The sequence below is a fragment of the Leptosomus discolor genome, chromosome 2 (assembly GCF_034619465.1).
Source record: "Leptosomus discolor isolate bLepDis1 chromosome 2, bLepDis1.hap2, whole genome shotgun sequence".
NCBI lineage: Eukaryota > Metazoa > Chordata > Aves > Leptosomiformes > Leptosomidae > Leptosomus > Leptosomus discolor.
In genome coordinates, this window is record NC_141392.1 from 127,105,900 (window position 1) to 127,121,446 (window position 15,547).

General features: G+C 51.5%; 1 protein-coding gene across 2 annotated transcripts in view; it reads right to left on the reverse strand.

Annotated features, from left to right (window-relative positions):
• The window catches only part of ASXL2 (ASXL transcriptional regulator 2), a 115,074-nt gene that overhangs the window by 19,455 nt on the left and 80,072 nt on the right, over window positions 1-15,547 (reverse strand). For both annotated transcript variants that reach the window (XM_086461753.1, XM_086461752.1), the window contains exons 5-6: window positions 9,648-9,763; window positions 2,783-2,918 (exon numbers count right to left, since the gene is read on the reverse strand). In XM_086461753.1, the coding sequence (XP_086317879.1) occupies window positions 2,783-2,918; window positions 9,648-9,763 (252 nt within the window). The remainder of the gene's footprint in view (window positions 1-2,782; window positions 2,919-9,647; window positions 9,764-15,547) is intronic.

Below are 15,547 nucleotides of genomic sequence, written 5' to 3' on the forward strand. Positions count from 1 at the left end.
CTGTCAGGAACGCGCCACAGATCCTGCCCCGAGGAAAGGACGTGGACTAGATGAGCTCTCAAGGGTACTCCTAGGCCTAGTTTCGGATGGCTCTGCGGAATTTCTTAACCTGAGCAGTGAATTCCAGCTGAACGTTCACGTAATTACACCAAGAATACGCACGAGCAGGATGCTTTTCAACCGCTGTGGTATAGTGCTCTCTGGCTGCGCCACACCAGCACCAGGACGGCGCGCTGGGCGTTCCCCCGGCCCCGAGAACGACGGGCACAAACTGGCCGCGTTCGTGTCCTTGCGCTTTCCGTCTCCCCCAAGCGATTCAAAATTCAAACTGCCGGCAGGGAAGGGCGTCCGGGCTGTGCTGAGCACCCAGCCGTGCCAAGGACCGTCCGGGAGACCGCGAGCTCGTCCCGAGCCAGAGCTGCGTCAGGGACCGCAGCAGAACGGACGGCCCGAGATCCAGTCCCTGTGCCCAGCGCCTGGGCCAGGATTAAGCCGGTAGCAGAGCAGCGGCTCGCTCTCCAGCTGCAGCCGTGGCCTGGGCTAAGCACGGGCTTGTGGGCTGAAGGACCGACTGTTCGGAAGGGGAAGGAGTTTCGGGACTGGAATCAGTTAACGGGTGCTGTGAGAACGCTGAAGGCTCCTCAAGGTAACGCCTTGGTATTACCCACGCTACCAGGCTTTACACAAAGTCATTTTTAAGAAGAGTGAAAATAGCTTAGGAGCTGGGACTGGAGGTGTAGTTTTGCTGTGATCTGGTTGCCTTCTCTCCCTTTTTTTGGGCAAGGTTCACGACCACCAGTCTCAGCCACTCTGTCTGCGAGAGAACACCCGAGAGAAGCCTTTTGGGGGCGAGCGTTCTTGCTGCAGCTTCCTCAACGGCTACATTTTCACAATCACCACCTTTCTGAGACAAACCAGGACCACTCAAGTAAAGCAAGGGTGAAGGATGGAAAAAGAGGGTAATTATTGAGGGGAGGGAATTTCCATCCCATCGGGGGGCCTGAGTTTGATGGCTAGCACAGCATTTTACCGTGACAATTAGTGTAAGAGATGGGGGGTGAGGGCAGGGACTTCAGCAGTCCACACAGCTTAGACCCGTGTACGTGTGGCAGAAGATGGGGGAGCAGGATTGGACTCAGCAGGACTGCGAGGCAGAGGAGGAGACTGTTGCTTTTTGGAAGAGATCTCAGCCTCAAAAAGCCAGCCCTCTTCTCCTCTCGTTCACATCCCTGCTCCATACCACACACACTAACCCTGCGCACCTAAACCCTCTGTATTTCTTAGGTTCCCACCCCATCACAGCTGCAGGACTCCACAACAACGAGCGGCTGAGTGACAGAAGAACAGGCAGGACTCAGAAACACTATGTACAAAAACAACTCCCCTGACCTTACGTGCGTACTGCTGGGCCCTAAAACAGAAAATGACAGCTCAGGAAAGGGAGCTCGAGGAACCTCAGCAGTGCAAGGAAAATGCCTGCTTTCGGCGGGGTCGAACAGAGCAAACAATGCTAGGAGTTGTTAAGAAAAGACGAACCAAATGCGGAATATCAAAACGATGCTGTAAAAATTCAGTAGGACTCCGCAGATTGAAAAAGAAATGTTACAGAGGTCACGAGTGGCAAAGTCACTGAATAAACAGTAGTTGTTCATGGCCTGGTTGAAAATCAGCGGAAAGCAAATAAAGGCGTAAGGAGCCTGGCTCCACCCAAACAAAACCGAGTCGTTTTTGCAGCGCGTTGCTGCCAGAAGGCACTCACAACGCCAGCGTCACCCGTTACCACCTCCCAGGCGCCGCAAGCCCACCGCAGCAAATCCCGCCCAGTCCCAGGGGCACAGAGCCCTCCTCTTGCTCCGAGCCCCCTGGGCGCGACCACGCGCCTGCCCGGCTTCCACACGCTTCTCGACGCACGTGCTCTCGGCACGGCTGGACACGGGTCCCCAGGCCAAACGTGCTCGATCTGACAGGCCCGCTGTTGTGGTTTCTGTCCTGAGTGTGAAACTGGTGTTCGGTGAGCCGGGACAGAGCCACCGCTGGTCACATGGACTGATAAAATAACGATGGCGTTGGCCTACGAAGTCGTTTACTTCTAGAACATGAAAACCAGTCCGGGCCAACACAGAGGCATTTCTCGCGTCTAAAAGAAAACAACTTGAGTCACGGCTTTACAGATCCAGGAGCTGATAACAGACATCAGTCACAGTGAAAAGAATTTGGAGAAAACCAGCTAGAAGTGACTACCAAGAATTCATGACGGCTAGTGAAACGCTGCTGGTGGCGAGGGAGCCAAGGCACTGCTGAACCAACGGGGGGAGAGCAGCGATCTCATCCCTTTCCACTGCAGCATAAATGCTGGAAACTTCCTGAGGATCTTTCAGACCAGGACATACGTCTCTGACACAAGACAGGAAAGCCACGCTGCAGAATGAGAAGCCGTTTTGGGGAAAAAAAAAAAAAAAAAATACTAAGAGAAACACCACCTAATTTGCTTAGCCATGAGAAGTACCTGACCACAGCGCACAGGCAACTGCAGGGGAAGACATTTATCACAGAAAGGAGCTTTTTAACCAGACAACAGCACAAGAAGATCTACTGAAGATCTGTCCTGAACCGAATGCATTCCTACTGAACTCAAAGGCAGGCAAACAGAAGCTAGCCTATTTCCGAAACAAAAGAGAGCGCCACGGGAAGAGAGCACTTTCTCCCCTAAGAGCCACAAGAGGCGAGTCGGAGACACGGCAGGGGAAGAAGGAGGACACAGAGGAGCGTCACTGCCACGTACCGGATTTGGCAGGTGTGGAGTCACCGGCTGCCTTGACGGCCTTCAGAAGGACGTGCTGATTAGACGACACGGGCATGCCTGCTCTGCATTGCTGCTGCTGCTGCTGCTGCTGCTTCTGCTGCTGCTGCTTCAAGGCCTGGGGAGGAGGACAGAAGAACATGACCAAAGAGAAATTCAAAATACTCTTGATATTATTAGCACACAGCACTAACTGCGAACTCCTGTCACAGCCACCGATCGCTGGATTCCCACTCTAACTATGTCAAAAGTTCAAGGCGCCTTCTGAGAGACCCTCAGTCCGCGTGGGACGCTGTCTGTCCAAACGCACCGCCGCAGGCAGACAGATTTCCTACCTTGCGTCTAAAGGAAAAAGTTAATGGTTGCAGAACATCTTAAGCTGTGGTTTTTTCATGAAAAATGATCTCTAGAGAACGCGAAGAGAAAGGATTCCAAATCTGGAGCTGGTTCAAGAATTAATCATATAAATGACTTCAAAGTAAAAGCACCATCATGTAATTCATTCCCGTCTCCCGGAGAAGCAAGCAGCAACTTACTAAAAACCTTCAACACAGACGCTACCCATTAAGAAAGACGTTTTTAATTAGGAGAGTAACAATGATTAAAACACCAAAGGGAAGAAAATGAAATCCCTTGTTTCAGAAAAGACTGTGAAGGCAACCACAACCAGCCTAAAAGGCACAAATGACTAAGACAAGGAAGTCGGAAGGCATTTGGTTAAACTGCAGCATCGACCCAAACCACAGCATCTGTTTTCAGAAAACGAAATCCAAACCCAAATAAACTTCACAGCAGAATAAATTACGACGGATCAAGTACACGGCGGAATTTCAAAATAGGAAGTAACGGGAAACGTTGTGTTGCGTCTATAGCAATGAGTGGGACTGGTCACTAGAGATCCTCAGCATTTGAAATCATAACCTAGGTAGAGCTAGGAGAGAGAACAAAAGTATGCAGGAACCTGCCGAATCCGCCACAGGAGGAAACGAGAAGACAGACCGACTTGCCCTCTGTAAGACACAGATGAGGGAGACTGACAACAAAAGGACACGGACAACAAACGGACATTCAATTCCTATTTTCCAGTTTATTCAATAGCTCCTATTTAGCCACTTGTACCACAGGTTAAAAAACCCCCAAACATTCAGCCAAACAAACACTGCAAAATTGACAATCAGGAGGAGGAAGTACTTTCTGCAATGCACAATTAACCTCCTGTTATTGAGGTCAAAAGCTTTTTAAAAAAAGAGAGATAAAAATAGAGACCTGGCATTCATACCAGTAACAAAAGCCTGAGAACACGTTCAAGAAAGCTTTTACAAATTCTTCCTGGGTTTGAAGATGAACCACAGACAACACTGAATGTCAAGAAAGTACCAGGCTATGAGGAGCACTACAATGTTCTGGGGTTGTGCGAATCCCACACTTCCATTATGCAAATCACTTCAAATGTTTAAGGTTTTGTATATTCAGTTCATCTCCCATTCCGCACGCCATTTAATTGCTGCGTTCTTCTCGGCTCAGGTACAACGATTCTGCTTTTGTTCATTGTGTCACCTCAGCTCTCGGTCACGCAGCGCCTGAGGTGCCCACGCCAATGGTGGCTGAGGCATGTGTGGGAAGAGGAGGAAACAGTGATTCATGAGACACCTCTTTAAATTCCGTGTCAGCTTCGCACTGACGTTCTCTGTTACAAACATTCAGGGGTTTCTTTAATAAATCTAAATTTACATCGAGTCCCGTCATAATTGCAGAATAACTCTGGTGGGAAAGGACCTCGGGGGGTCTCCAGTGAGCCTCCTGCTCAGAGTAGGGGCAGCTTGGCCTCCACCAGCTCAGGGCTCCGGCCAGTCAGCTCCTGAAAACCTCCAAGGACGGAGGCGGCACAACCCTGTGCCACCGCTGGACCGTCCGCGGGGGGAAAAGCTTTTTCCTTACGTCCTGTTTTCCCTTACACCATTCAACTTATGCCCCTGGTTCCTCATCGTCCCACTCCCTTCACCATATTGTGACGAGCCTGGCTCTGTCTTCTCAATCACCCCCTTGTAAGCTCTGGGGGGGTGGAGAAGGAGGAAGGGGAGAGGCCCAGCTCCCCCCTAACACCCCACGCCAGGCCCAGCTCCCCTCAGCTCCAGCCATGCAAGGCCCCACTCTGCCAGCCCACCTCGGTCAGGAACCAGCCAATCAGGACAGCGCTAACTACCCCACACCCACCAATCAAACGGCAGTTTCTAGGCACCACGGCTGCAGAAGCTCTGGAGGTGGCAGAGGGTCTCCCAGAGGGTCTCTCTCTCCCCAGAGGGTCTCTCAGAGACCCCGGAGCACGGCGAACCGCTCCGCCAGCCCCAGCCTGCTGACTGCCCTCTTAACCTCTCCGCGCTAGCGCGCAGGGGCTCATTATTTTCGTTCTGTTTGCCTTTAGGTTGTCCTTTGCTGTCCTCCTCAATGGAGGGCAGATGTCCCTCAGCACGCAGGTGCGCTTGCACAAAGGGCGGCTCCGAGGCAAACCCCGCCGTCGAGGGCGGAAACCACCACTTGAGTCCATGGAGCGGAAAAAGGGCGTAATTCAAAATGGCGCCATTCAGCCCCCCCAGCACCTCCTTTAACTGTAATTTAAACAAAGACCTTATGTCACCAGCGCGCTCCTCTTTGTCCGCTCCGCTGTGGGTGACAACGGCGACGGCGGCAGGACGAGCAGCTGCTCCCCAGCGCTCACCTCGTGCTCTGCCGCTGCCTACGGCCTCTGATAATGACGTTAAAAACCCAGGGGGATGCACCCAATGGGAAACCCCCTGTACTGCACCGCTCCCTTCTCCACACAAAAGGTGACAAAGCGACTATCCGCTTTTGTAGGGCGCAGCCCAGCCCAGTCCCTGGCCTTGCTCATTCCACCTACGTGGCAACAACAGATAACAGTGTAATGGATAAAGCCGAAAGCCAACGGCATAAACCTTATCAGAGCAGAGGGGGCAATTTCTCATCTTAAAACACCACGATGAGTTCTGGATTGATTGAGAGAGGGGACCCTTTGCCTCTGCTCAGCACCACTGAGGCCACCCCTGGTAGTGATGGGTCCAGTTCTCCCTAGTCCAAGAGAGACATGGACAGACTGGAGAGAGTCTCCAGCCAGGGGCCACCAAGATGAATCATAGAATAGAATCACAGAACCATTCAGGTTGGAAAAGACCTCTGAGATCATGGAGCCCACCCATCAACCCCACTCTACCCAGTACACCCCTAAACCCCATCTCCAAGCACCACATCTAAACAACCTTCACACAGACTACGGGACGGCGACTCAACCCCCTCCCTGGGCAGCCTGTTCCGATGCCTGACAGCCCCTTCAGGGAAAAAATTCTTCCTAATGTCAAGCCTAAATTTTGCTAATGTCAATGCTGAAGGACTGGAGCGTCTCTGCTACGGGGAAAGGCTGAGGGAGCCGGGACGGCTCAGCCTGGAGCAGAGAGGGCTCAGGGGGATCACTGAATCCGTGTCCCTAAGTGCCTGCAGGGAGAGAATGAAGAGGGAACCCGGCTCTTCTCAGCGGTGCCCAGAGACAGGACCAGCAGCAATGGGCACAAAATCAGCAATCCCTCCTGAATACAACATACACTTTCTTACAGTGAGGCTGACCGAGCGCTGGGACAGCTTGCTCAGAGAAGTTGTGGTCTCTCCCTCCTTGGAGATATTCAGAAGCCATCTGGACACGGCTCTGGGCAACCGGCTCTGGGTGACCCCACTTGAGCAGGAGGGCTGGAGCAGAGGGACCCCAGAGGTTGGTCCTACCTCCAGCCGGTCTCGTTTCTGTGATTCTGTGAGTTCTGACGGTACTGGGATGGCCGCTCAAGCTGGGTAAGGATGAGATGAGGTCAGTGGATTGGAGAGGATCAGAGGAAGGAATTAGAGTAGTACCTGAATTTTCCAGCGAAGGGTGAGAAACGGCCCGTCTTTCTGGATCTGGATTATAAATTTCAGAGTCTCAGGGTGGTGGGCTTTTGTATCAGCACACACTCACTGTGTTTCTCCCCTGATTGTTTCACCTTTCCAGCAGGATGAGCACTGACATGGCTCTGCCAATTTAGATTCCAATATTGCAAACCTCTAACTCGGGATTTTTCCGAACGGTTGTAGAGGACGCAGCCTTCGGCTTGCTTACTGTGCTGCGGGGTGAGGGCACACCAGCGTACGCCATATTATTCGGCTGTATTTTACACCTTTAACCCCGATAGGTTCATGAACTAAATCCTGATCCTTATTTCTTAAAGAATCTGGTACTTACTGTTGGTGTAGCAGCAGTGCGGTGTTCCAGGGTTAAAAGTTCTCACTTCGAAATCTGCTTTCTCTTCCTTCCAGCAATATTATAATTACTTAGCACTTAAGACAGGGGGGCTGAATGCAGCCAGCTGTCTTCTGCAGGGCACGCTAGCAAATAATCTGGATCACAGACATAATTATGAAAGCTTTAATTCTTGTTTCACTCTTATGTTTTTCCAGCTACTCAAAACACTGCTGTCTCCCTGCTGCTATCTATATTTGCTCATTTTCCCTACTTTTTATAACTTCTTCTGACTACAGCGGCCGCCATGTTTAGGAAGAGGTGGAAGATGTGATATTTGTGGTCAAAGTGGCAGAATTCCACTGGAACTAAAATTAAGCAGAGGTTTGGGCATGTGATGTTCTTAATTTGCTCCAAAGCTAGAGCAAGCTTTGGGCAGGTAAGTTCGAACGACTGAACAGTTATGGTGCTCCTTGGCAACACCAATCTTTCCTGGGTGCCTAGAAGGCAAGTTATCCACTATGCCACGGTCTGATGCCCTACTCCGGTCCACAGGAGTTGAGTTCGGGGAGGAGAGCTGTTGTGACGGAAGACGATGAGAAAGAGCTTTCTGCCCTGCAGACAGCTGCAGAAGCGGTAAGGACAAGTGGGTACGCTATGCAGACATCAAGGCCTCCATGTGGTTTCTCTTTCAGGGTTTCTGATCTTTTTTCCCCAAATCAAGGAGACTAACAGTGAAACTAGAGAACATTGTCTAAATTTTGGAATTCGCTGGCTCTGACATCTTTCATTACAGCCAGTGACAGCGCTGGAACAAGGATGCCCAGGAGGTAGACATCTCAGAATAAGAAAGCTGGGGAGCGGAGGAGGGCGAGAGCAGAGACAGAGGGGAATGAACACAAAGGTGGGGGGAAGCTGGTGGGAGCAGCAGCATGGGGAATTCAGCGATGAAAAGCAGCAAATTCTGAGGCACGTAAGGACAGAGGCTGGGAAGAGAGGAGAAAAGTAGACGGAGGGTAGGTTTGGAAATGGAGCGTGGGTCTGCCCAGAGATCCCTTCCAACCTGTGCTTCTGTGAAACAGGGACCTACAGAGCGGCGAAAATGGAGGGGAACTGCTGAGCACGAGAGGGGAAAGACAACTGTTTCTAACAAACCCCGAGTCCGTTTGATCACTCTCTTAAAAGACAAAAGCCTTTGCGGATGTGGGAGAGAAATGATTGCCAGCCAGGCTTAAAGAGGGACGAGGAAGGGAAAGCAGCGAGTGTAATTAATATCTTGCTGAATTAGCGAGACGCAATTTTCTGTGGATTCAAATGGAAGTGGAAGCTTGACTCTGAACTTCAGAAGAAAATCTGCCTGAAGCGACAACACAAACCTGCTCCTTTCTGGCGGCTATCAGCAGCAAGGGACATCACAGGAACACCGATGCTTCTGTCAGAAACAGCCCAGCGGGAAAAGAAGCAAGCGAGAAGATTCTCTAAAGCTGGCATCTCATTTTGACACCAACTCGACTCTCTCTTGCTGGAAACAAAGCTCCAGTTTATCCAGTTGCCTTATGCTCCCCTCTAACAGTCCCCTCAATCATACGCCCTAATTAGATCCTTCTCTCTCACTACAGATCCTTTTCCCACAGCCACAGGCACCTCCGTTTGCTCAACGCCATCCCGAGCGCTGCTTCCCAGCTGGAAAAAGCCAGGAAGACAGGTCGGGAAAGGTAAATCCTATCTGGAACACATCATGATTTCATCTGCCCGTGGCAAGTTTCCGCAATCCCGGGACTAGCACCTCCTCTGCAACTTGAGCCGTAACTCCTCACAGATGTTTACTTTGCTAAGGGGTAAATCTAACCCTAATAAAGCGTTTCCTTTCTAAGGATCATGGAAAACTAAACAATGCAGCTGGGGAAACACCTGCAAATAAGACACTCAGGGGACTAATTCATCTTGCATTTTTCATTAGGAGAAACAACTCATTTGAAGTACCAACGCTCACCCGCTCCATCCTGCGCGCACACAGTTAACACCATCTACACAACAGTCGCTCCCCAAGCACTGAAAATCGTCAGTCCTCCTCCTCCTCCTCTCCTGACACCCAGCAGAGGTGCCATGCAAAGCCAGCGGGCTCTCCTTCCCCTTCTTCCCTCCGTACACACAAACACACTGCACCCACAGAATCCCTCGGAAGGGAAAGCATTGGCCCTAGCGAGGGGAAGAAGTCCGTGGATTTAACTCTTTTTCCCAGAAAGACCTTCCATTTGCTAAAACAGACTGTAGAAAGCTAAGCACGCTCATCAAAAGGCTGGGTGAAAAGAAATAACATCTTCTATCAATATAATAATAAAAAATTCCCAGATGCTTACTTAAGGAAAAAGCAAAGAACTCAATAGCACAACATTTTGCATCACCTTTAAGAAAGCGGGGTGTTTTAGCAAAACCCCGTTTACTATGAGACAGCCAGAAAGTCCTGAATTACTGCCCTGCAGAGTGCAATTCCACTGGGAAAGATGATTCGCCAGAGAAATAAAATTACTTCAGTGAACCCTACACCAGGCTCCGGACTAGGCTGCTTACCTGTTTGAGCGCCTTCTTGCTGTGCTTCTGGGATGAGGAGATGACTTTGCCTGGCTGGATGGAAGGTGACGGGCAGCCTGACTGAGGAGAGGATGTCTGTGACAGCCTAGATGACACTACAAGAAAAAAAAAAAAAGACATACATACATAATCCGACCTTTATACGTTTGCCTGCAGCACGTTAGCCAGTCCTCACCATTTCAGTGCATCTCATGAGACTCGTGAAAATTGCACCTCCAGCAAATGTTACTTTTTACACGGAGAATCGTTTCTGTTTCCTCCCCACCACCGAGGCAGCTGTTCTCCCCTGAAAGCCAACAGCAATTCCTATGACCAACTGCAGATTTTTCACCCCTTGTCCATCTCTTTTGTATTACCCTTGTAAATCGCTGCTGTCAAACCACGCTGCAGCTTGGGAAAAAGCTTCAGGTTCACAGAGGTTCAGCCAATTCACATTGAACTGGAAGTACAGACAGAGGCACTGGTTGTCTTCTTCTGGAATGACGTCGGTCAGACACCCGATCGACAGCAGTTTCTGATCAGAATAAACCTGAATCCCACGGAACAGCAGGGAGATAAATGACATGCAAAGGAAGCGGAACATCACTTGCTCCTTTCTCAAAAGAAATATGGGAATATACAGGATATCCCAGCAAATGAGCACATATTCTCAGTGGATGGGCTCAGACGCTTAAAGCGATCTAGTCCCAGCCACGCAGAGTCCTAAAGGCTCCTCCTTTCAGGTGATTTAGACTTTTAAATGGTGTCGTTACAACCAGCAAACCGGGGATGGGGATTAAATAACAGCTGGCCAGGTAGCTGGAATAGACCTGCTGGGCACAGGATCCTCAAACTGCTCCGCTCTGGCAGCAGCGGGGTGATGGTGCGTGCCCAGCCAGGGAAACTGGCGGGTCCCACTCCCTCATCATGGCAGGTTTGCCTCTGCTGTCCTGGCAAACCGGTGCTGTGCCGGCCAGCAGCCACGGCCAACCCGCCGCGCACACCTACACCGCAAGGCAGGCGCTCAGCTCACCAGGGCTGGTCAAAGCTGCTCCGCTGCCGAGACCGGAGCGGCACAACCACAGCAAAGCAAAGCAAAGCGACGCGACGTTGTTAACTGGAGCGTGGCACGAGGGCTGTAACGAAACAACCGCTTCGTGGGCACAGCCGGGAACGTCAGGGGGATACAGGCGCACCCGCACCCCGCTTCAGAGGTAAATCTGGGGGAGCAGGTACGGCGGCAGCTGGTTAAACCCCCCCACCGCAACATCAGGCAGCAAACCCACGGTCCGTTATGTACGTGCACGCCAGCTTCTGCAGAGAGTAATGCCTGCTGCAAGATCAGGGAAACAAAAAAAAGAGCAAAAGAATGTTTGATCACGGCGGGGGTGGTGGGTGACCTCTACCGTAAAGGATAATAAACAGATTCACCCGCAAACTCTTCACATTATTGCTTCCTGAAGCCACTAGTTCGAGACTACCCAAGGCTGAGCCACGTCCTGCTGCAACAGAAGGGTGTCAAGAGATAACGACAACAGCTCTTCAGGAACGAGAGCCACAGCGTGACCCCGCTCAGCCTCCACGGAGACGGGAAGCTCCCACAAGTGATGCGGCGACAGTAAGCAGCAGAAAGCAACAGTTCAACAAAATCATGGAATTAGTAGCAACAAATTATAAAATGTAAAATCCCCACAGGTGGCAGGGACCTTTCATGAAAAGAGCAAGCTCTTCAGAAGGCACACGCAACAGAGAGGAGGTGACACCAGCCTCCGGAGTGCCATTAAAACAACAACAACCACCAGGTACGGTAAGAAACCGGCAATGTAAAAGTCGCTGATGCAATTACCGTACCCAGATGACACAGGCACACAATAAAAGACGACACTGTCGCACAGCAAGCAGAACTACCACTTAGAAAGCAAAAACCCCCAACGTTACACCAAGGCCTGGAAAGGAAAGGTTACATCTGTACTTTGAAATAGCAGTAAGAACGTTTGCAACCTTGCATTTGTCTGTGTGGCTGAAACCGCAGTTCAAGAAGATAACGATGATGCTGGAAAAGATCAGAGTCCCATCAGCACCTGGAGAGGAACAGCAGATCTCTCAAACTCACTGGAATTCTCTGAACGCATCGATAGAGAGAACTGGAAGGAAAGAAAGTCTCTTGCTCTCGCACTTCCAGAGATTCTCAACAAAAGTCTTCTAAAAATTATTTGGCTATTGTATAAAAAACAAAGAACTGGCATAAGCCTGACGCTGGATGGGACAGAAGGCAAAGAACAGAATCAAATGGTAATCAGGCAAGAAATCTGCAAAACTTCTGCACGGTCATGTACGGAGTAGGGAGCGGTTCGGCGCTCAGACTGGAAGGCAGGAAACAAGTAAAATATTAAATATTTTGTTTAGTGAGAAAATCGCAGGGAAATGCAGAGAAATAGAACCCAGAGAACTAAAGCCAAAAAATACAAAGTAAAACATCAAAATAGGAGTAATTAAACTTTTGGAGGAAAAAACCCCAGATACTCATAGAACCGGCGGTAGAAACATCAATGACTGCGTCACCTCCGGAAAGGATCCGGTATGGCTGACGGGTGGCTGAGAAAGGCCGGCAAGATGACACTACGTGTAAGGATGGAAAGATGAAGTACGTAAAATTCTGAGGGCATATCCACACTGACCGGCCTGCATACCGTCAGGCTGATCACACAGCATCAACAAAACCTGCTGGGACTCAGGAAAGTAAAGAAAACGGTTAAGGACAGGGAGACCACCCAGGGGTGCGGAGCTGTTTTCTATCACTCTCCGAGGGAGGACGGCGAGCGAAGCACACAGGATGAAATGATGTGGCCTCGTGCCTGGGCGCCCTGTTTCTGCGGGGAAAGCACCATGCTCGCAGGCCGCTGCCGTCACCCGGAGAGCCTGGGCGCAGCACGGCCGTTGGCCTCGCTCTTACACGGACCAGGTACCTTCCCAGTCCACCACCAACCGCTGCAAACACCACCCTCGGCTGGACAAACGCTGCACCCCCGTCCTTCCAAAGCTGATCCTTGCTCCGAGTTGTTGAACACGAAGAAAACACAAGTTTGGTTTAACATTTCAAACCCAGCACAGAAATAGATTGCCTGTTACCGGCTTTGAGACATTTGAAGAGCAGGAACACAAACCACATCCTCTTTGAAGCCTATCGCCGCTGAAACGACAAGTTCTGCGTGAAACAGAAACCGGGCTTCGCTAAGGGCAAACCCTGCCTGACAAGTCTGGGGGCCTTCTACGATGGGATCACAGCGAGGGGGGATGAGGGAAGAGCCACTGACATCATCTACCTGGACTCGTGCAAAGCACTTGACACCACCCCGCACGACATCTAAGCTGGAGACACGTGGATTTGATGGATGGGCTGCTCAGTGGATCAGGAATTGGCTGATGGTCACATTCAAAGAGTCACAGTCAACGGCTCGATGTCCAAGTGCAGACCAGTGACGAGGGCTGTTCCTCAGGGGTCGGTATCAGGACCGGTGCTGTTTAACATCTTTGTCAGCAACCTGGACAGTGGGACCGAGTGTCCCCTCAGCAGGTTTGCCGACGACACCAAGGTGTGTGGTGCGGTGGACACGCCGGAGGGCAGGGAGGCCATCCAGAGGGACCTGGGCAGGCTGGAGAGGTGGGCCCGTGCCAATCCTCGTGGAGTTCAGCAAGGCCAAGTGCCCCAACCCGTGTGCAGGACCTTGCAACCCCCGGTATCAGCACAGGCTGGGGGATGAGGGGATGGAGAGCAGCCCTGCCGAGACGGGCTTGGGGGTGCTGGGGGGTGAAAAGCTGGACATGACCCAGCAACAGGCGCTGGCAGCCCAGAAATCCAACCGTATCCTGGGCTGCACCCAGAGCAGCGTGGGCAGCAGGTCGAGGGAGGGGATTCTGCCCCTCTGCTCTGCTCTGGTGAGACCCCCCCTGCAGGGCTGCGTCCAGCTCTGGGGGCACCAGCACAAGACAGACACGGACCTGCTCGAGCGGGTCCAGAGGAGGCCACAAAGATGCTGAGGGGGCTGGAGCAGCTCCCTGTGAGGACAGGCTGGGAGAGGTGGGGGTGTTCAGCCTGGAGAGGAGAAGGCTCCGGGGAGACCTTAGAGCGGCCTGGCAGGGCTGAAAGGGGCTGCAGGAGAGGTGGGGAGGGACTCTGGATCAGGGAGGGGAGAGATAGGGCAGGGGGCAACAGTTTGGAACGGAAAGAGGGGAGATTTAGATTAGAGATTAGGAAGAAATTCTTCCCTGTGAGGGTGGTGAGACCCTGGCCCAGGCTGCCCAGAGGAGCTGTGGCTGCCCCCTCCCTGGCAGTGCTCCAGGCCAGGCTGGATGGGGCTGGGAGCAACCTGGTCTGGTGGGAGGTGTCCCTGCCCATGGCAGGGGGGTGGAACTGGAGGGTCCTTAAGGTCCCTTCCCACCCAAATCATTCTGTGATTCCATGATTAAGCCAAATACAGGCTATCTTCCTCCAGCCTCATATTCTACCTGCATTTTCATTTTTATGCTGTCTTTGAATAAAGAAAAGTAACATTTTAAAACCAGGAATGGAGCCGGGGCCAACACTCACACCTGGGAAGACAACTCACCCCTGGAGCCAACACAACAAAGCTGCGTTACAATATTTTGCGCATCCCCTGACTGTGCAAGAGCCCTCGGTGCCACAAGGGCTGCGGCGCTGGACTGACAGCTGTAACCACAACAGATTCTCAAGAACAAACCGGAGAACTTGAGAAAGCCAAGCAAGTCACAGCTGCCTGAGCTCGGCTGTGGGCCCCCAAAGCGAAGGGGGGGTGGATGGGCGGATGAACCTGTGAGAAGAGACCCCTGGGTCCCTGGACCCAAAAGCTCTCAGAAAAGTTACATCCTTTTACGACCTCTGCACGCAGCCAAGTGGAGGTGTAACACAAAGACATGCACGTGTAGAAAAACAGTCAGACTCCCTTAAGGACGAGGCTCGACAAGCTGAGTTTGCTTCCTTCAGATTTAAACAGAATTTCAGTAAAGTGAAGCTTCAGAAAGTCTTCACTTCAGGCTTTTTTATCATTTGAAAAATACGTGGAGCTGAGATTATACCTCTTGATGCCCTTGAACCCTACGAGCACTTTTGGTGGGAAGCTGCAGAAATAACTCCGGAACGGAAGGCGACACCTGGGAAGGCAGCACAGCCGGTCAGGCCCCCCCGTTTTAAAATAACCGATGAGTCGCTTTGCGCTGTTTCTACGTAAATGAGTTCCTTGACCAGCGACAGGTCAGGGAAGACTGGAGGCCGGTACTGACAGAAATCCATTTCAGTAGATTTTGGGAATCAGAAGCGGTAAACAGAACCCCCTCACCCCACAGAGGCATAAGAGAGACGGGATGGAGACATCACCTTGACAGTAAGTGCTGAGGACAGAAACGTGGCAAAGGGCAGTGACAAAAACCCCACGGGTGTTTGACAGCGCTGGCTGGGAGAAGCAAACACACACGTGTGCTCCGGACAGCCCCGGAACGAATCACTCTGCACGCTCGGCCCGGAGCTGCCTCGCCAGCTGGTTCATTCACCGGGTTCCAGTGCTTCCTGGCAGTGGCTTGGCTGCGACAGGAGTTTGCCAGGTGAAATTTTAACAGTTCTCCAAGACTAAAGCAGATGAGATCAAGTGGAACACGTGTCAGCCAAGCCTCACGAACCCGGATTCGTTAAACTACGAATGGATCCAACAGAGTCCCGTGCCCCAGCTGCAAGAAGAAATACCGGAGGAAGATGCATCTGCAGTCAATCACAGCTGTAACTTGTGGGCCAGAGACTCCTTTACACTTCAGAGCTCTTACTCGAAACGTCACTGACGCAAGGGCTTTCTCTAAGAAATGAAATTATCACAGAACTTCACCTTAAAGGT